Source organism: Odontesthes bonariensis, chromosome 20 (assembly GCF_027942865.1).
Source record: "Odontesthes bonariensis isolate fOdoBon6 chromosome 20, fOdoBon6.hap1, whole genome shotgun sequence".
Taxonomy (NCBI): domain Eukaryota; kingdom Metazoa; phylum Chordata; class Actinopteri; order Atheriniformes; family Atherinopsidae; genus Odontesthes; species Odontesthes bonariensis.
Window position 1 is genome coordinate 19465941 of NC_134525.1, and position 13165 is coordinate 19479105.

The 13165-nt window shown below is 40.1% G+C and overlaps 1 protein-coding gene across 1 annotated transcript; it reads right to left on the reverse strand.

Annotated features, from left to right (window-relative positions):
• Positions 1 to 31: 31 nt before the first annotated feature.
• LOC142370523 (uncharacterized) lies at positions 32 to 12470 on the reverse strand. The gene is made up of 9 exons (XM_075453100.1): positions 12343 to 12470; positions 12147 to 12234; positions 11703 to 12056; positions 9672 to 9807; positions 8853 to 8998; positions 8066 to 8113; positions 2466 to 2596; positions 732 to 905; positions 32 to 621 (listed from the first exon to the last, which is right to left on the reverse strand). Exons 1-8 carry the CDS (start codon positions 12468 to 12470, stop codon positions 737 to 739), a joined length of 1200 nt encoding a protein of 399 aa, XP_075309215.1. The 3' UTR covers positions 32 to 621; positions 732 to 736.
• Positions 12471 to 13165: the final 695 nt, after the last annotated feature.

Sequence of the window (13165 nt, forward strand, 5' to 3'; positions counted from 1 at the left end):
TCATGCGAGAAACTTTGGAGTGAAACAAATGGAAACTGGAGAGTTTGGTTTTATTCGCTTTGTGCACAGATGTGATCCTGATTTTCTTCATGACTAGTCAATCATCTTACACATCACAGTGTTTTCCCTTTATTAGCGTATTCTTCAGAAATTTACAGCAAAGAAAAGTCGGATTCAGGTCATTACTATTATTTAACCTTTATAGAAAAACAACAACAACAACAGCAGAAATGCCAGTGAAGGGAATGCTGCAACAACAAAAATACACAGATTTCTGATTCGTCTTTGTTGAGTAGTTGAAACAAAATTTCCAAACACAATTCCACATGAAAGCACTGTAAAAAAAATATTTATTTTAATATTTAATATTTACTGATTTGTGGCTGTAATTACAAACCAAAAGGGCTAAATGTAATTTAGTCAGATCGATTGAATTACAAGGAGATGATTACATGAATCAACATCTGCGGACATGAAATATTCAGATATAGCTGCACTTAAGTAGTCTTAACATTCCTTTCTGGACATACAGTACATAGACACATTGTAAAAGATGGACATCGGTGCCTCGAACACAGCTTCAGAAGAATTTTCTGTCTTGTCATAGTCACCATCTCAAAACTGAGAATACAAACAGAACCGTTTTAAGGAATGGAAACCATCGAAGTGATTAGGTGTAAAAAGTAGCAATTAGATAGTTGTGATCATTTGCCTCGCCTGCTGATACTCACGTTTTTTATGCCTCAGATTCTTCAGTCGCCATATTGGAGTCATTCCTCAAAATCCATCGGTTCTTGTGCTGAGCGTGTCCAAAGCCCTCATCATAATTCCCCTTTCGTTTGAACAGTTGTTGGTAGTGAAATATGCAGTAGAATTCACCATTTAAAGGTGTGTAACTGTACATGCTACAAATGAGCACAAGTTTGTTAGTGACACTTCAAATTGTCTATCCTTTTAACATGTCAGAAAACCTCAGGTGGAGCTAATAGCATTAATGACTCGATTGTTCGTAGTTACACAAATTACAAAATGAATGATAGCCTACTGATAGCAAACGGCAGTTCACATTTCGTTCCATATGTTGAAAAAACATACTTCTGGTAAATTTCATCAGTCCAGCAATCAATAAGTAACATAACATAACATGTTCAGGATTGAACATGTTGAGGAAAGATTAAGTCTCTACTAGTTACTGGGCCAAATGTATGATGATGGTTCTTGCCAAAACTTTTTTAAAAGTAAGAAGTTGATGTTTTCTTTTACCAACAGTTTCCAACTGAGCCTGTCACCTTTATGGGTTGTTTGTAGCCTTAATGTTGCGATGTTAATAAATCTCCGCCTTCCATTTGCACTGCACGACTACAGCTGAAGTTAACCACTCAGCTCCTCGCTGTCAGAAGGCGTGAACATTTCCGACATTTTTGTTACTTAGAAGTAGCTCTAATTATACATTTTGTACTCGCTTAGCAGCCAACCAGAGTAATGTTTTTTTCTTTATTTAAATGAACAAGTTGTTTTGTTATTGGAGGTGATTATCATTTATTTATGCTATTCATTTTTAATCCACAAATTTTAGATTTGCCTTACTTTTATGATAAAAGCAGTTTATTTCATTGCACTTTGAGTCTGATATCCATAAAATTGAATTTAGTTAGTCTCAATTAGTAGTTTCACTAATTAGCACATTTGTTTTCTGATTGTGGTCCTAAAATACCCTCTAAGATTGTTTTTTTTTTTACCATTTCTTAATTTTACACACAATTGAACAATTGAGTTTTTATCCTTTTCTTTTCTTAGATTTAAATACAATAGTTTTACCCGTTGTTACTAATTTCTTCCTCCCTTATATTAAGCTTTGCCCAATATCTCGTCGCATTGGAGCTGTTGTTCTTAATAAGTGCAATGCAGCGTAACGTCCCACAATGTTTTAGTGCGTAATTCTCAAAGTGAACATGTGCTGTATCACTTTTCAAATTGGGAAATCATGACGTGATATTTTTCAAGCATTAAAAAAAAATGTCTCCTTTCCTTTTCACTGAGTGCAGACATTATATTTAGAATGTAATTTAATGCCGTTAAATTGCTCGTTAGACCCGAGCTCTTGTTTTTGTTCTTGTTTTTTATTTCTCTTTGCTTTTTGGGCTTATTGGAACCTCATAAGTATAAAAAGTACACGTCTGTACATATTTGTGATGTAGTAATCTGTATTTTGATTCAATAATGCATGTTTCAGATATTTTAGATTAGTTTCCTACTGTTGTATTTTCTTGTCTCTCATTGTCTTAAAAAGGATGTTTTATATCTAAGGTCGTCTAATATTTGAGCCAGTAAAGGGTAAGAACATAAATGAATAAAAATTAGCAACCGGTACTGCCAGTAACTCACTTTGGTAAAGGAGGAGATTCATAATCAGACACTGATAGATATAGCAGATGATTTCTCTGCAGAATATGTTTATATCCCACCTTAGTTTTTTCTTGCATTTTTTACAGCAGAAGCAAGTTTTATGAAATATGTATTTGTCCGCTGCGATTTTTTCCATCTGATAAACGGGCTTCAGACAGGCTGAGCACATCTCTCGGCTCGCTGGTTCAAACTGATGAGAAAAATGACACTGAACTTAAAGGACACCAAAAATATATTTCCACAAAAGGCATTCATTACAAAGACAAAAGCAAAAAGTTAACGCCAGTGTGAGCTAACTGTTAAGGGTAAACACAGAATACAGGTTAAAAGAATTACATCTAAAGTAAAAAAAAAAGAAAATCTAAAACTAATAACAAACATAAATAAGGTAACAATGTAGCTAACATAAGCAATTTCTTTGCAAATAAAATGATATATATGACAGCTTCCCCATTAAGAATGTGAATACTTAATGGGAATGTGAGCATTTAGCTATTTAAGTATTGAGGCATTAATCTGATTGATTGGCAGCTGAACCTCGGGATAAGCAGTGACCTGATATGTAGCTGGACTGATCACGGCCTGACTTGTGGTTGTCATGGTTTTTGTGCTGAGTGTCAGTGGAGGTATTGGAGGAGTAAAAACCTGTTTCAAAAGTTATCAGTCCTCTCATAATTTTCTGTGATAGTCCCCGCAATACTGTTCCCTTCACTGTCAGTTTGCACCTTCAGCACACTGACCTCTCGATTAGAGCTGAGTGGGCTGTGATTGGATTGTTTTTGGCCTCCATTTCTGTCTGTTTTTCTTGTCTGAGCCGGACTGTTGCATGTCATCATCTTTGTTGTCCGAAATTTCTCCTCCATTTTGGGGCTCTGTTGACACGCTGGGCAGATTGAGGTCTCCGGTGGAACTGCTCCTGCTTTCTCCATCTTTCGAGCTGCTGACTGAATGGAGATAAATGCAGGAGAAGATGGAGGGCTTGGCCGCTGTTTGGCAGAGGCCGCATCGGTGCTTTTGTTTCCTTGTGAGGTGGAACTCTCCTGTCCTTCCTGTAATTTTGTTCTGCTCGAGCCGATGCTAATTTTGCTAATATTACCAGAAGATGAGGATCCTTGCACAGCCCCCAAGGACTCTTTGAATAGACAGGATAAACCTGCAATATCCGAATCAGATTTCAGTGTAGACACAGAATAAAGGGCCTTCTTAATGGCTTCCTCTATGTCCATAAGTCTGGCTAAAGTCTGCTCTTTTAGATTCATGATTTCCTCACTAGCTCGCTCAAGATCTCCATAAACGTGGGCCATTGAGGTCTTGCTTTCAGTTCTATCCGTTGGTAATGCTACCCTTTTGTCTTTCTTTTCCACTCCAACGTTTTTTTGTTTCTTTCCTTTGGAGCTGACAACCCAGTCGGGGACGTTCTCAAAAACTCTCCTCAGAGACTTTACATCAACCTCACTCGTGTCCTGTTCAATTTCTTCAACTCGACTGAGAATGCTCCGTAGTTGCTCTTGCCTTCGCAGGTTATCAAAAATGTCCATGGCTGCTGGTATGTTCCCTCTGATGATCTCATCCATGTGAACAGAAAGTCGCTGTCGACGTTCATCCTCTGTTTCGATGCGTGCTTTCTTTTCCCTCATCTCAACTTTGCTCTCTTGTTTCACGTCTCGGCCGTGCTTGTTTTCATTGTCAGCAGTGTTAGAGGACGGATCAGCTGGTTTTGGAGCTGCATGTGCTGAAACAAATGTATCCCCAGTGTTATCTTCAGTAAAGCATGTGGGGTTTTTGTCATCAGGTAGGGCAATTTTTACTCTTTTTGGCTTTACCGGGGCCGTCCTCTTTACAGTCACTGTTTGACCTCCAAATTTCTGACATGCTTCATGGAAATCCAAAGGGCTTTCATCTGGTTCATTCATGCTGCTTTTTCCTGCTACATTCAGAGGGCTACACTCATCTTGAACAGCATTTATCTCCCGTTTCCCAATGATGGTGTTTCTATCTGTTGATTGACTTTCTGAGGTAGCTTGTGAACCTTGGATTTCATGTCTCGCTTCAGTTTCTTGCAGCATCTGTACATCCTCACCTGAAAGCTCATTTCTTTGCTGATTCACTGTCTCATTGTTAGATTTAAACACGAGTCTCTCAGATTCAGTTCTACACGAATCTGATGTTTTTGGCATTGGTTGAGGAAGTTGAGGAGCTGTTTCTTTTGTTCTCACAATATTATTTTGGGTTCCCTCTGGATTTTTTTTGTTGATGGACTGATCTCTTTGTGTTGGTTGACTGACCTCCTTATCCCCTTGTTTCATCTTCAAATGTTCTGGTTTATGTGGAATTGCTGGTTTTGGACCAGTCGGCCTTTTGCTTGTCATTGAAACAGCACTCTTATCTGATTTATTTAGAGTTTGGGTTTTGTGTGCAGGCGCGGCATTTGTTGAAGTCACTTCTTGTGCTGATTCAGGTTCAGTCACACGGCAAAACTCCTCACTATGAGGCCTTTTAACAGCCGCCACATGTTGTGATCCTTCTTGAAGTGGTTTGTTAGAGTTTCTGTATATCATAGCTGCTTTAAAATCTCCCCTTGCCACGTTAATGTTTGATTTTTCCAAGGATTCCAGTGCTGCTTGAATTGTACCCTGAAAAACAACTTCCTCTTCCTCTTCTTGTGCAGGTGTTACTTCTGAACCACGTGCAGACGCCACAGCGGTTGGATTTTGTTGTTTGTGCACTATCTCTGAGCATTCCTGGCCCTTTTTATTGCAGCTCTCAGCTGTTTGCACGTTCTCAGATACGTTGCCTTCACTGGATGTCTCTGTGTTAACGTGTTGCCTGTCAAATTTATTTGTTTTTTTTGAGGCTGAACAGAGTTCATTCCACCCTAATTCTGCACATGACTCCACCTTTTGGTCTACATGTTGTTGAGGCAGTTCTGCTATTGTTCTCGAATCTGTTACATTATCTGATGTGGAAGGGACGGTGGCTTTCTCAGTGGGTTCTTGTGTGGGGATTTGTTGTGTTTCTTGTAATAAGTGACTAAATGACTTGGCCTCAGTCGCAGTCTGTTGGAGGTTTTGGATAGCTGTTTGGAGGTCAGAAATCTCATCGGCATTATCTGGCACTAGTTCAGCTTGGTGGATCCTATCGTCATTACTTGTCTCATAATGCGGCACAACTTTAGGTGTGCAATCTTCTTGTTTTTGTCCTCCATATTCCTTAAAGGTATTCTCCACCTGCTGCTGGAGGGATGTCTCTATACTGCGCTCTACAGAGGACTGGCCTTTTCCAAGTGAGACTTTTGAAATTGTGGGAGATTGAATACAATATTCCTGCGTGTGGCTTTTTTCTCCAGAGAACAAGCTTTTTAGTCTCTTTACATCCACCGGGGCCCACTCTGTGTCACTTTCTCCAGAAGGATCGCTTCTCTGCTCATGATGAAGCTCTTTGTCTTCCCCACCAACTGTTTGGCTTTGAGGGAGCTCCTGTTCCTGTACTGTTGGCTCTGCCTGAAGAGTTTTTAAATACTCCAAGTCGCCCTTTTCAATGCAACTCTTGAACAGTTTTACATTCCCTTTTACTTCAGGTCTGACTGACAATGGGTGCGTTTGGTCTTGAGAGGTGTCTGAAGGGGCGCTTATAGTTCTCATGCCACCTATTTCTGGCTCAGGTTTGCCATACTCTTCACCTCGTGAAGGGCTGTAACTCTTCACATCTTTCTCATCGAAGTACTTGAACAGGGAGTAAACAATGACTTCAGCAGAGTTGCTTACATCATCTTGAATGATCACTCCTTTCCTCAGAGAGTTGTCCTGATTGAGAATATCCTCAACAAGCTGCATCACATTGGCAGTTTTGAACTCAGTGTCTTTACTTGTATTGAAATGATGCTGTTGAACTCCTACATCAACCGTCATGGTGTCCAAACAGCCCTTACTATCTTCCTTTAAGTAACAGATCTGGGGTTTTAGGTTTACCCGTGGTAGTAACTGAATAATGAAGTTTTGTGCACCTCCTTCAGCCACCTCATCATATTTTATCTGAGGTCCGCTCTCCGATACTGTAAATTTAGCCTTTTTAGCAATCATTGTCTCATTCACCTCAATTATTGCCCCATTTGAGTGTATTTCTTTAACACGGTGGAGGAAATTCAAAGTTTCCATAATGTTTTCCACCAGCGTCTCAATGTCATCCTTGTTTTGGTGCTTAATCTTGTCAAAAGGCATCGACTCAAACAGGTGGGTTCTGGTCTTCACATTGGCAGTCAGATAGTCCTCACATACTTGGTTCTGAGTTTTTGAAGTATAGAATGAAGTAGAATGCTCTCTCTCAATGTTCCCTGAGATAAAAGGGTTGTTTTTGAAAAGACCTGCACTTGTTTTAATCATTTCATCACGGCTTTCTGAATCAGAAAAACTTGTGGACTCCCTCTCAAAGAGAGTTTTATCACGAGGAACCTCCTCTCCACCAGGAGAGTCGTATTCAGTTCTTTGACCAGCTGCATGAACGCACGACAACTGAGGCTGTTCTTCCAAATTAGTGCCGCTACTTCTCTGATTGCTCTGCAGATTCGCTCTGTAAAGCATTTCAGCCAGCTTGTTTTGTGTTTTGACTACTTTTGTCTCATCGCCTGACTCCTGAAAACTCTCTGGATTTGATCTAGACTGACTCTCAAATATCCTTCTGGTAGCTTGAACATCTATTCTTACCATCTCATCCTCACACTCTCTGTTAGGATCTTGCCTAAAATTGACAGATTTGTTATCCTCCATGATTGCTTTAACATTCTCAGTGCAAGGCCCCTCTTTTGGCCTCTCAAAACCTGCTGACGTTTTACTGAAATCCCTTCTTTCCACTGCTCCCTGTGCCATATGGATCTTGGGGGTGTGAGGAGGCGCATTGTTACTGAGGCCACAGTTCTCAAATATCAAGCATCTTGAAAGAACCTCTCCCTCGTATCCGGTTTCACCAGCTGTCGCACTTTCTGAGCTCAAAACCTCAGCAAACTCCTCATCCACAAAATCATCCAGCATCTTCAGCTCTGGGTGGGTGTGCTTCAGGAGTCGCCTCAGCTCACATTTCTGCCGTTGTTGGTATAACATTTCTTTGGAAAAATGGGATGGTATTAACTGTTGAAAATGGGTCCCAGTGACATCTTCCATTCCTGGCTGATATTTGTCTGTAGGAAGTTGGGAGAGATCATCTTTCCTTTGTTGGGAGTCCTCTGCCATCTTAGAGGAACAAAGCAATGCTCTTACTATTTCATCCATGTTTGACAGGAGTTAGCCATCCACTGAAAATCATGCTCCAGACTGGTTAAAAGGTACTTACAGGAGTGAGAGCCATGTAATACCACCCACTCAAGCTTGTTGATTTGCTTTCCACATGCTAGGTGTAAATGGGTTAGCTGCACTCCAAGGCAACCAGCAGCCACAAAATAAAACAAATATGCTTTTGTATAGTGAATGACATATAATATCTTTTTTGTTCTTTCAAGGCAACTGTTCACCTCTCAGAAAGAACAATCGTGTTTTTGTTTTTTTAAGTTGTATGGAATATGATACCGTGATAAGGTTTTATGTTATTGTGACAATGCAAATCAAATGCGCATGGAACAGTTGCACCAACCACACCATCATGCTAAAGATCTGGTGACGTGCTGCTTTACCTTGGTTAGTTTTACTCTTTTTCCAGATTCACGCGGCTGATCTTGCTCCTGTGTGGAAATAAAAGTTCATATAGATCAGACAACTTTACAAAGGCGGTGTTGTCTGGCTACCAGACTTTGCCCATCAGACATTAATAATGTCATCATTTCTCAATGTTATTATACAGTATAAAATAAAAGGCGTAGAGCTGCAGAAAAGTGCTGCCCGACATTCAGTATTGGTTTTCAGTCTTGACCTTTGTTTCAAGATTTTGAGTTATTGCCTTTGAAAAATCTTTTTCTTTTATTAGAATTATTTTCCTACACAATTTTTCACAGAGTGTTCACTTCCTACCCAGCGCCACCCCACTGAAAGTCTTTATGCATCAAATACAAAATAAACAAATATGCTCTTTGATTTGCAATCTTTTTCTAAATCATTTTTCAACATGTTATACAGCATTTTCGGGTTGTACTATTTACCCTAACCTGTGGCAGCATGTAATATTGAGACAATCTTTAGCTGTTACCGTGTCAGCAGACACAATATGTAAGCATTTAACTCTTTTACTTTTTCTAAAAGTACAACATCTATGAGATTCTGCTCAGAGAAATGCAATGTAAACACAACCATATAAATGATCCTAACTGTCATCCTGATCACAAGGGATAATATAAATGCTATCATCACAATCATAATTAAGGGATAATCTTTTGTTAACTGGAAATTGTGTGCAGCACCAAGAGCATTAACATAGTTTACTGTGATCTGAAACAAGGATAACAGCGTGAGAAGAGGGATGTTTACCGGCTTGGAAAGACTCTGTGTCGATTCCTTTTTTGCCACCTTGGACAGATAGAGAGCAGAAATCGCTTTGACTGAGACAGACAGTGTCTCCTTGGTTTGGATGAAAGAGCTCTCTCTGAAGTCAGCAATTGACCTCCTCTTTTCATCTGCAGAGACATTGCACACACACAAATGTATCCGCATGATGACATACATTGCACTGCGCAATACTTAAAAAAGGGCCTAATTAGAGCCGTGGGAGATCCGTGTTGACAATTTCTAAATCAAGTTTGTAATCCGTTGTAAAACCTAAACAATACAGATGACTTCAGCTACATATTCGTGTCCATGTGAAACAAACAGATTGTTAGCGAGTACCAATTTGGGTTTCCAGTAATGACACTTCCTGAGCTGATATTTAACAGCTGTCATGTGGTCGGGTTATAAATGTCACCCGTGGTGGAGCAGGAAAGATACCTGACTCCTCTGACACACATGCTGAGTTTAGGGACAGGCGAGTCACTGCAGCTACAGTTGACTAAGCGTAGAAGCGCAAAAGTAAACAGACGAGCATCTGAATATTGTTTACAGTCACAACGGTAAATCAGTGGTCCAGTAGCGGCTGTCTGTTAGGAAAGCAGACACGTGGGAGTTGTTTACTTTTGGCAGCAAGGTTTCAGTAATATGCAATATTTAAGACTACATCACACAGCTGTAGAAACTTTCAATCAAAGACAATATATCTTCCTTCAGTAAATCCTATTCAAATTCATGGCTTTATAGGAGTGGGCAAGTTTCAGAGAATATCTGCAATCAATCAAAGTACAAATCTCTACTCACAGAAGACGAATAATTCCCAAGTCCCTCTTCCCCGTCTTCTTAGTTCTTTGAATCTTTGGGAAATCAGTCTAATTTCCTGTTGGTTTGCGTCCTGCAAAGCTGCCTCTGTCTCTCTCGGCTGCTCCTTCTTTCTGTCTCATCCTTGCACCAGAGACAGCTGACCCTTTCACCCCCCCTGCACTTATTCAGGACTTGTTGCATGGCAGCTATTTCTGTACCACTCTGAAGTGGCCTGCTTGCCCACACCAGTTTGAGTCAATCACAGATCCTTGTATAGCTCAATTCTTGTCACCCACAGCTTTGACCTGAGTTATTCTGTTTTGATCAGTGTTCATTTCAGTCGGATGCCTTCATGGCATGGCTGTCAAACCTCAGACCCATGCCAGGAATCTGGGAGTGATATATTCTGATATGAAATTTGGCAAACAAACTTGTTTTGTTCCCAGTTGAGGAAGATTGCCAACCTGACACCTTCCTGGTTATCTGTCATCTCAGCCTTAATCACCTCAAGGTTGAATTAGTGTAACTGCCTGTACTTGGGTATCAGCCAGTTTCTTTTGTCCTGTCCTCAGCTGGTTCACTTTTTAACTGGTAGCAGAAAATTACAGTCTCATTCAGGTTTAAGCATCGCTCCACTGGCTCCCGATTAAATACAGATTTGATTTCAAAGCTTTTTTTTTTTTAAAGCTTTTTTTTAAAGGTTTGCACTTCAGGACTTATCTGTACTTCTCTGACCTTATTTGAACTCCTTGGTTTTGACTTGCATTTAATGCTCTTAGTATTTTAATGTTTCTGTCCTTTATCTTTAAGGAAAAAAATAGGTTTCACTTTGTTTTCTCTCAATTAATTGAATAGTTTTACTCTTTTAAAAAAATTTAAAAAATCTAATTTTGGCTTGACACTACAGTGCAAACAATGTAACTTTTAGAGGGCTATTGTGTCTTTCATGTATGAGGACATGATGCCAGTAACAGTTTCCTCATTACCTTGATCAGGGCCGTGCAGTGTGTCATGGGCTTATCAACTGGATTTTGACCTGAACGCGTAAATGATGCATCCATTTGGACATGTTTTTAATATGATCACATGCAGTTTATCGCAGCTTTTAGTTACTCTCTTTCTAATTTCCCTCATCAAACCATAAAATGTTCGAGCCTAAGATCTGCTGATGACAATAAAGAAAGAACACCTTTGACCTGCGAAAAGCTGCTTTTCACTAATTTCCCAGTGTATCCCACAGTGTTGGCATTACAGAGTTTAGATAAATGTTGTTGACGGAGGAAGGGAAAAATATTGTGTAGAACTCACCAGCTTGCGATGCTGCAACTTTTTCAAAATCAATGCCCCCTATTGTTCTTTTCCTTTCCACCATGGTCTGATTCACCACCTGGAGAGAGAAATGAACAAACCGATGCTCCTTAGTGGTCTGTCTTTCTGTATGTCAGTGCAGTTTCATGTGGTTATAAGGTTGGAGAAATAGCTTATATTGTTGTTTTGTGAAGTGAAAAGAAGTAAATTCAGCTCTTGCAGACAAACAGACTTTGAATATGTTAATGCACATATTACGTCATTAAACTTGTAACAACGTGTAAGGAAGATCAGGGAACTTGTCTGCAAGCTTATCTCTCACCTCATCACAAAAGCAGTGTGTGGATAAGCCAGAATGCAAATGTATCGCTCTCAGTATAGAAAGTACGGTGAGGAGTCCTCAAGATCCCCCATTCAAAAGCTCAAACCTCTTAAGGGACCTAAAAAGCAACCTGACTTCACATAACTGGAAATCTGTGCATGCAGATCTACTAAATACTAACTTAGTAAAACAGTTCATTTTTAATGCATGCAGCAGGTATTTTAATTACTGTGTATGCAAATTACAATAGAGATATTAGTCATTTTTTTTGCATAGAAGCACATGTTGTTGTGATTCTGATTTTGAAAAAGCAACATGATAAAATTCCAAATTGTTGGACATCTATCTACATACACAGACAAGAACTATATGACTGATAATTGTAGGACAGGTGTATTTACCTTTCTTGTCACGTGATCCTCTTCTGCATTGATTTTAGTGCTTTTTTCAGCTGGTATTTTCTGTTTCTCTGCAGCAACCTGCACGTCCTTGGCCTCTCCATTCATCACTGGCATGTTTGCAGTGTAACTCGACGTGACGCCCGCAGCCTTAAAACTGCTCTTTACTTTGTTTTTTGCAGTTGCCTTCATCTCAAAGAGAGCCTTAAGAGCTTCCATGGAGTTGGTAGTGTTTTGAAGGCTACTGGTCGATTTACTGCGGGTCAAACTGGTTTTGGCTTGAGCCAGCTCCTTCTCTTCATTTCTCCTCATCAGAGACTCCAGAGTCCCTGTACCTTGTCGGGGAGATGGTGTAATCTGAGAATGATACACACAGGACAAATGGGTTTGCCTGAAGCTGCCTTGATTATTTTTCTCACTGTGCACGGACCTCAAAAACAAGGTTACCTCACTCAAAGCTGGCTTTGTCATTCCTGCAGCATTATCTCCTGAAGTTGCTTGAATCAGTGGGCTTACTTCCACTTTAGTTTGATACCTGTCACATACACAAACAGCATATTTGCCCACATGGACTAACCGTAAGGCTGAATTGTGTGTTTAGTAGTGACAGATGCAAAACAAGTGAGTAGACTGTTTCTTATACCTGGCCACTAACTGGGACACAGATGTTGTCTTGTCCCGCAGTCTTGTGTCTGTCCAGGTCGGCTTGTCACATGATGACGGGATGCTCTTCACTGACTGTGTGCGTCTCAGATTTTTCCTCCAATCCATGGTCACGTCACAGCAGCACACAACTTGCAAATAAGTCTATCACCCAGCATACACGATAGAAAATCATTAGCACAATCCCGTTCATTTTAACTCCACTCATAAATATTGTCCTAATTTTCCTGCTCATGTATAAAAATGGCAGCTTTTGACATCAATGATCAGTATCACTGAATTAAGGCAAGGTTGTCATGCCACTGAACAACAATGCAGAGGAGTAAAGAAACTGCTCCGTTTACAGACAGAGGAAAATTTCAGTAGAATTACCTTACAGATGTCAGTCAGTGTCTCTTCGCTGCAACAACAGGACACACTTCCGCAGCATCACAAGATCAGCACACGCTGTTGAGGGTTTGTGAGCAAAGTCCTTTTTCTTCCTGATTACTGCTAACTGTGTAAAATGGTCTATGACTGGCAAGCAATTGGATAACCTGTAAATCCCCAAACAACAAAGTTGCCCTGTCGTCTTTTAAAAAGCTGGGGTTGATGATGGCCATTTTGCTCCATATCAAGTGTCTGTAACCATTATTGAGTTTTGTGGTTCCTGGGCTTTCAGGGTAATTGTTGTTTTTTGATTTCTGGTTAAGCCCCAGATGTAATTACTTGATGCTTGAGCAGGAGCACACCATCCACTAAGATAAAATTAGATTAACTTTATTGATCCTCAAGGCTGTTGGGTCATTTCGGCATTGGAGTTG

Coding starts and splice junctions, on each gene's coding strand:
- LOC142370523 (XM_075453100.1), bottom strand. CDS start 12,470: ATGGATTGGAGGAAAAATCTGAGACGCACACAGTCAGTGAAGAGCATC. Junction 9,808..11,702: donor AGGATCACGTGACAAGAAAG/GTAAATACACCT, acceptor GTGCAAGGATGA/GACAGAAAGAAGGAGCAGCC. Junction 8,999..9,671: donor TTGGGAATTATTCGTCTTCT/GTGAGTAGAGAT, acceptor ATGTCTCTGCAG/ATGAAAAGAGGAGGTCAATT.